An 8,151-nucleotide genomic window follows, 5' to 3' on the forward strand; every position below is an offset into this window, starting at 1 on the left:
AAAGAGAGAGAGAGAGAGAGATGGAGAGATGTTCATCTGGTGGCAGCAGAACACAATAATCCTAGTCTGAAGTTAAGTAAGTGCCTGAACTAAGCTGGTGACAACTAGGATTAAACTGATCTTATATTAAGGATGTGTGACTAGGTCTTGATTGCTGATAGAATACAACTATAGTTGTTTATAGAAAACTATAAAAATTCGAGCTTGGATAACTGGGAGAATGTTGAGATATCAAGTCTAAAAGTAGCATTAAGAGATGATACTAGGGATATCTCAATAGGAATGTTCAGGAAGTGGCTAAAAATCCAAAAACAGAATTCAGGGGAGTTCATGAGTAGAGAGAGTTTTAATTCCAGTTCAACAGTGATATCCAAAAACTGAACCGGGAATTTCTTTTCCTTCTTTTTTTTTCCAGACAGGCTCTCAGTCTGTTGCTCAGGCTGGAGTGCAGTGGCATGAACATGACTCACTGCAGCCTAGACTTCCCGGGCTCAAGCAATCCTTCCACCTGGGCCTCCCTCTCCTAAATGTTTGAGTAAGAAATAAGTAAGCAATTTCTTATTCTTAACATTACTTAGCCTGTACAACTTGATGGAAGAAGTTCCACTTCTACCACCCACATTAAAGTGGTAGATTAAAGCATTGCCTATTTGATTCTCAGAATCTGAAATAAAACTGGAAGATTTCAAGCAGAAAAGCAATGAAGGTGTGCAATGCTGGAAAATTCGCTATTGAAACAGTGAAACTGTCAGGTGAGGAAACAGGGAGAGCTGCCATCAAGACACTGTGCAAAGTTAGTCTTCACAACTGAAAGAAAGCTAGGACTAGGTTTATGAGATGTGAATTTCCAAAACTCTAACCTCAACATTTAAATGCAAACTGAAAGCAAACCTTCTGATAAATGTATTTTGGCCTTAAGGAGGAGTGAACTGCATAGATTTTAAAAATAAAGGAACATAAAAGAAAAAATCAGAACAGAGAGCACTTAACACTATGGAGAATGTTAAGAATGAAACAACATACATGGTAGCCCCAAAATTATTGTATAATGAAGTATTAAAAAAGGAAAACATGCAAAGAAACAAAAAGCTAGTAGTAAAAAACGAAATATAAAAACATCCAGAAGTAAAATGAATACAAAGAATCAGAAAGTAAATATATAAAAAGGTAAACAAATTAGCTGTAGTCACATCAAGAACTGATGTGAAGGCTGAAGCTACTAGTAATAAAAAACATGACCATAAAAACTGTCTATAAAGATAAAACTGGCAATTCTGATGTGTTTTGAGTAAGAAAGAGAGGCCTCATTATTAAGTATTTACTAAGCAATACTATGTTCTAGGTTTTAGGGATGTGAAAAATAAAACAGAGTACTTGACCTTCAGAATTCTAGTAGGGAAGGCAGACAATAAACAAAAATATAATGAAATTGTAGTAAGTATTATTATTAAAAGTGTGACAAAATGCAGGATAAGGTGACAAGGTGGCCAGAAAGTCTATTTAGATAGAGCCTGAGAAGACCTCTTTTATGTGGCTTTTGAACAGAAAGAGAACCAAATAAAATGAAGAAAAAGCCACAGGATATCTGGAGAAAAGAGCATTCTGGACTGAAGGAGAAGCATGGTTGGTGTGTTTAGGGAACAATGAGCTCCAGGTGGTTGGAGGAGCTTGAGCTAGGAAGAGTGGTAAGAGATGAGGAATCCATTTACGAAGGGCCATGTAGGCCAAGGTAAATACCTAAGACTTCTCCAGTGTGACAAGAATCTCTTAAAAAGCTCTGAATATGGCCAGGCACAGCGGTTCACCCAACACTTTGGGAGGCCAAAGCGGGTGGATCACAAGGTCAGGAGATTGAGATCATCCTGGCTAACACAGTGTAGGGTATCTACTAAAAATACAAAAAAATTAGCCGGGCGTGGTGGCACGTGCCTGTAGTCCCAGCTACTACAGAGGCTGAGCCAGGAGAATCGCTTGAACCCAGTAGGAGGAGGATGCAGTGAGCCCAGATCACACCACTGCATTCCAGCCTGAGTGACAGAACAAGACTCCATCTGAAACAAACAAACAAACAAACAAAAGCTCTGAGTAGCAGAGATACCTGGCCTAACTTAGATTACAAAAGGCTCATCCAGACTGCCAGGTGAAGTACAAAGTTTAAGAGAGAAAATTGGGAGACCCTATGAGGAGGCTACTGCAGCATTCCAGAAAAGAGAATAGCAGCTTGGACCCAGGTGGCAGCAAGAGGAGGTGAATTTGGAGCCAGAGAGAACAATACGCTGGTGTGACTGTATGTCAGGTGTGAGGGAGAGTTGGGAGCCACAGCAATTTGTCAATTACAGTTTGGGCATTGGTTTCTGCCGACTTTCTGCTCTCAGTTGTGATTCTCTGTATTCACATTTTGTCTCACCAATTTGGGGACAGCAATTTGCCCTGTGATCTCGCTTCTCTGATAGATCCAAGAGGAGTTGTTGATTTTTTTCAGTTTGTTCAGTTTTTCCTTGTTGTTAGGACAAGGTAGTAACTTCCAAGCTCCTTACGCGCTGGATTACAATGTAGAAGTCTACTGCTTTTTGTAATTTTCTTCATAAAACTTTTAAATATCTTCTGTTAGATTTATTGCAAGGTGCTCTGTAATTTCTTTCTTCTTTTTGTTTTTTTAGAGACAGGGTCTCACTCTGTCACCCAGGCTGGACTGGAGTGGTGTAATCACAGCTCACTGCTGTCTCAAACTCCTGGGCTCAAGAGATCTCGTCTCAGCCTCCTGAGTAGCTAGGACTACAAGTCTGTGCCTTGAAACCTGAATGCTTTTTTTAATTTTTAGAGAGATGAAATCTTTCTATGTTGCCCAGGCCAGTCTCAAACTCCTGGCCTTAAGCAATCCTCCCAAAGCCCTGAGATTACAGTGGTGAGCCACCACACCTCACCTATAATTTCTTAATGTTATAAATGACATCTTTAAAATTATATTTTCCAACTCTTTACGTCCGAACTAAAGAACAACAAACAATAGAATCACCTTGCTGAACTCTCATATTAATTCTAATAATCTGTTTGTAAATGATCTTGGCTTTTCCTATGTAAACAATCATATAACCTGTGGATGACAGCAGAGAAGGATGTGCAGTAGGCTGAATAATGGCCCCCCAAATATGTCCACATCCTCATCCCCAAAATCTATGAATATGTTACCTTAGGTGACAAAACAGTCTTGGTAGATGTGATAAAATTAAGGATTTGGAGATGGGGAGATTTTCCTGGATTATCCAGGTGGGCCCAATGTAATTGCAAGGGTCCTTATAAGAGGGAGGACAAAAGGTCAGAGTCAGAGAAGGCAACGTGACAATAGAAGCAGAGGCTGGAATGATGTGCTCTGAAGATGGAAGCAGATACCACAAGCCGAAGAGGAATCATTCTCTTCTACCGCCTCAGAAGGAACACAGCCCTGCAGACACCTTGATTTTAGCCCTGTAAGACTAGTTTAGGACTTGTGACCTCCAGAACTATAAGATAATAAATATGTGTTTAAGCCAAAAAGAGTTCAATTTTAAATTGAACTCTTTAATTAGTGTGATTCTGCTTCAGAATATCTTTTTTTTTTTTTTTTTTTTTTTTTAAGAGACGGAGTCTCGCTCTGTTGCCCAGGCTGGAGTGCAGTGGCCAGGTCTCAGCTCACTGCAACCTCCTACCTCAGCCTCCTGAGTAGCTGGGATTACAGGTGCCCACCACCACACCCAGCTAGTTTTTGCATTTTTAGTAGAGATGGGGTTTCAACATGTTGGCCAGGCTGGTCTCAAACTCCTGACCTCATGCGATCTGCATGTCTTGGCCTCCCAAAGTGCTGAGATTACAGGTGTGAGCCACCACGCCGGGCCTTCAGAATATCTTACATACAAAACTTAACGTAAGAGAATGGATAAAATGGCTTATGAAAGATTGAATCGAAATGCACTAAGTCGATGCACTAAGCAAAGCCAGGCAAATGGTTGACATATCTTTGACTTCCCCTCCCTCCCAGGAATCCTCGAAAGCAGGATCAGTTAGAGAAAAATGACAGAGAGCACTCAATGGACACCTCTTTCAGCCCCTGTATTCTAATTATTTCTTACCTCATCCCTTTCTTATACTTTGTATGGACTTGGGTAACTCCTGGCCTAAAAATACTCTAGTTTTAGTGCTCATATTCTGGGAAGTGTGTTATAAGTTATGTGCCTAAAAATAGTTTATTAGCTAAAACAGCACAGTAACACTTGAAACAGAAATGGGACTAAAGTATACTTTAACAGTCAAATTCATATTCCTAGCATTATGAATCCATACTCTAAAAGGCTAAAATGCTATACTGCATCTTCAAAAATAACTTTTTTAGAGACTAAGAAAATGTTTGAGGTGCTGTATCTGAAAATTTTAATAACTTCTTCTATACCCATGACACTTTAAAATGCCGTATTTCTAGCTTCGAATAAACGTCGCCTAATCAAAGCCCAGCAATCCTTGATCTGCACTTCGGGCTAGAGCGGATACATTACAATGGCAACGGCTACCGGCTCAGGTGCAAAGGAGAAGCAGCAATGCAGGGATGCAGACTGAAGGTCACAGGCTCGCGGACACAGGACTGGGGGAGACCCGGGGAAGGCTCAGGGTGGCACGGTCTAGCAGCCGTGGGAGGCTGGCCGGTGGAGGACAGGGCGGGGCGGCCGCTCACTCACCTGGTTGGTGACCTGAAACGGAAGCAGAAACACAATTTAGGGAGACATCTTTCTTGTTCCAGAGCCTTGCTGCCCGCTATCCTTCCAGGCTGGGACTCACCTTGGACTTGGCATCCAGCAGCGGCTCGCTGGACGCCTCCATGGGCAGCACGCAGGGGTAGGGCCGCGGACTCCAGCGAACGCCCCCCCAGCCAGCGCTTCCGCTTCCACGTCCTGCCCCTCGCGGCCTGGCGCACGCGGCGGGCGTAGTGGGGGAAGCTGAGAAAAAGCATCTTTATGTAACTCAATTATTTCCTAAGTAAACATTAGTTTTAAGGAGACACTGAGCTAAAAGAAAATGATTGTATAGAAAAGGCCAAAGGCTTGGGAGACACTTTGAAAAGAGAAGCACTTATTAAATTTAGGATGCCGCTTCCTCTCCCTAACACTGACATGTGGGCTCTTCCAGTCTGGAGCGGGGCGGGGCACAGCAACTGCAGACTGGAAGAGCCCAACCAAACTCGGAAACCACTGGGCGACCACACCCCCCTGCCCGTGGGAGTTTGTCCTGCGTGGGAGGCCTGTGGGAACTACAGTTACAGGGTGAGCTTCGGTCACTCGGAGTTACTTCGCTGGCCTAGCTGTGGGCGGGGGATTCTTTCCATTATCCCTCCTGTCCGTGTCCTACCCCAGCCCTCAGTCTGGCTGCGGCAATACCTTCCCATCTGGGCTTCCCATTCCTTTCCTATTGACCTCAAATCCATCCTACACAAAGTATCCACAATGATTTTTTCCCCGCCAACTGTTTATTTTGAAAAACTTTTTTTCAGAAAAATTGCAAAAACAATTCAATGAACATCTGTATATCCTTCTTTTAGATTGACCAACCGTTCGCATTGTACACATTTGCTTTACCTCGGCTTGTGGTAAGGATGATACTTCACTCCTAAATGCTTGAGCATGTTATCTCCTAAGAGCGAGGGCATTCTTCAAAATAACCACAGTACAACTAACACACTCGGGAAATTTAACATTGATAAAATACTATTATCTAATAAATAGGTCAAATTAAAATTTCCCCAGTTGTTTCAACAATATTCTTTAAAGTTATTCCCTACCGTATCCACAAACAGAATCTAATGAAGGGCCACCTGGAATTTGGTGATCACGTCTCTTTAGTCTCCTCTAATCTAGAACTGCACCAGTAAAGTGGTAGCAGGCCTGTGTTTCTCAGTAAAGGTTCCGGGGTGGTGGGGTTTGGAGGGGGAGATGGAAAGGGAGAGCTCTGCTTTTAGGCTCATTCAGGTTGTTGGCAGAGCTCAGTTCTGTACAGTTTATTTACTGGCTTTTAGATGGGGATTCCCAGCTCCTAGAGGCCATCTGCATTCCTTGGCTCATGGCCCCTTCCTCCATCTTCAAAGCCAGGAAGGGCAGGTCAAGTCCTCCTCACACTTTAAATCTCTCTGATCTCCTTTTCTGTATGATCTCTCCTGTTCCTATTCCTTCTTTTGCCACATCTCTCTGATTATAACCTGAAAAAGTTCTCTGTTTCTAAGGGCTGAAATCATTATTAGATCAGGTATAACCAAATAAGAATAACCTTTTTTTTTGAAACAGAGTCTCACTCTGTCATCCAGGCTGGAGTGCAGTGGCATGATCTCAGTTCACTGTAACCTCTGCCTCCCTGTTTTAAGCAATTCTTCTGTCTCAGCCTCCTGAGTAGCTGGGATTACAGGCATGCATCACCATGCCCAGCTAATTTTTGTATTTTTAGTACAGATGGGTCTCTTCATTTTGGCCAGGCTTATCTCAAACTCCTGTCTTCAAGTAATCTGCCCACCTCGGGCCTTGGCCCCCCAAAGTACTGGGATTACAGGCGTGAGCCACCGTGCCTGGCCTCTGTTTACATAAATTTTAATTATATTTTAAAAGTTCCTTCAGATCAGTACCTAAATTAGTGTTTCAATGAATAATCAGGATGGAAATCTTTGGAGGGGGAAATTTTTAGAATAATGCTTACTTCAAATACCCTTATAGGATTGTTGGAGAATTACATTAGTTAATGCATGTTAAGCACCTAAAAATGTCCCTGGCATGTAGTACTCAGAAACTAGGCCAACCAAAAAAAAAAAAAAAAAGCAAAAAGAAAAAAAAGCCCCTGATTCAAATGTTATTGGACCTGATAAAATGTACTAATTAGCTTGGGAGGATGGTCCCTGAATGAATCAGATGATTTCTTCTCTGTGAAAGTCTGATGGAAAGACAGAACACTGCTGTGCATCCAGCTGGTCAGTGCATCCGTTCTATTTGCCAGGAAATCTTTTTCTTGAGTTCTTGGTGTCATGGAGGTGAGGGGCGGGGGTACACACACACACACGCCCCTTAACTTTGTAAAAATGCTTCAAAAAGGTGAAAAGATATATTTTAAGAGGTAATTTTTGTTATTTCTTTGTATTTTTCATGCATTCTTTTAAAAACTGTTTACTATTGTTCTAATTCAACATGAGTGCACTTCAAAAACCTATTGGTCTTCTTTGGGAGAGTATAATGTCATTAGCATTTAGGGTAATTTCTGCCAATTGTTACTCCAGCAACACATGTTATAATTTATGTTTCAGATCTCTATCTTACAAGAGATCAGAACTTACACAAATTTTGCACTTAGAAAATACAGATGTTATGAATAGAGTCAAAAAATGCTAACATTAAAAATGCATGAGTATAATTTTGTTTTATTTATTTTTACATAATGACATATAACATGTCAGAACATATTTTTGGAGCTCTTACAATAAGCCTAGTACTATCACATGCATAGGAAGAAATCCATAGAACTATGGCATAAACTCTGATCTCATGAGCATTATGGTGTAATGTAGAAAATGAAATTGATACTCATGAAGCAGGCAACCCTTCAGCGTAAGTATTTATTTTAAGGCTTTTTGTGTCAAGTGATATGCAGTTGTTCCTAAGTATACTCAGGAGATCGGTTCCAGGACCAGTTAAGGCAGATGACAACGTACCCAAATCTGCATCTACTCCAGTCCTGTTGCCTGTCCTGCCGAACTTGAGTATAGGAGAAGTCTGCCTCCCTGTTTGTGGGTTTAGCATCTTGGGAGTATACCAGCTTTGATCTGAGATTGGTTTTTAAAAAATCTCACCAGCCCATTTCAAACCCATGTTGTTCAAGGGTCAACTGAAGTTGGAGCTCAAGGTAGCCTAAGCAAAGTAACAGAAATTACTGTCTCACAGAGGCAGCCTCTGAAATGTAGCAGGGGAGCCAGCTACAGGGTCAACAGAATTGTGAGATTGAAATAGCAAAAGTGCCCCATCTCCACTTCTCAGTTGTGGCCTGGCCTGCTTGTCTGTTGGCTGCGTTCTCTTCAGCTTCTCCATACGTTGTTGGAGAGTGGTGTATATATATAGAAATATGACCTCCAACATCTCTGGTTTCACAGCCTTATGA

At 41.8% G+C, this 8,151-nt stretch overlaps 1 protein-coding gene across 2 annotated transcripts in view; it reads right to left on the reverse strand.

The window, feature by feature from the left end:
- The window catches only part of COMMD6 (COMM domain containing 6), an 11,751-nt gene extending 6,792 nt beyond the window's left edge, over window positions 1-4,959 (reverse strand). The window contains exons 1-2 of one of the 2 annotated variants that reach the window (XM_017523650.1): window positions 4,807-4,959; window positions 4,707-4,718 (exon numbers count right to left, since the gene is read on the reverse strand). In XM_017523650.1, the coding sequence (XP_017379139.1) occupies window positions 4,707-4,718; window positions 4,807-4,848 (54 nt within the window). In that variant the 5' untranslated portion in view covers window positions 4,849-4,959. Of the gene's footprint in view, window positions 1-4,541; window positions 4,719-4,806 lie in introns of those variants that run through there. The other variant, XM_017523651.2, reaches the window with a different exon arrangement.
- Between the last annotated feature and the right edge of the window lie 3,192 nt (window positions 4,960-8,151).

The sequence above is a fragment of the Cebus imitator genome, unplaced genomic scaffold, assembly GCF_001604975.1.
Source record: "Cebus imitator isolate Cc_AM_T3 unplaced genomic scaffold, Cebus_imitator-1.0 Scaffold29, whole genome shotgun sequence".
Taxonomy (NCBI): Eukaryota; Metazoa; Chordata; class Mammalia; order Primates; family Cebidae; genus Cebus; species Cebus imitator.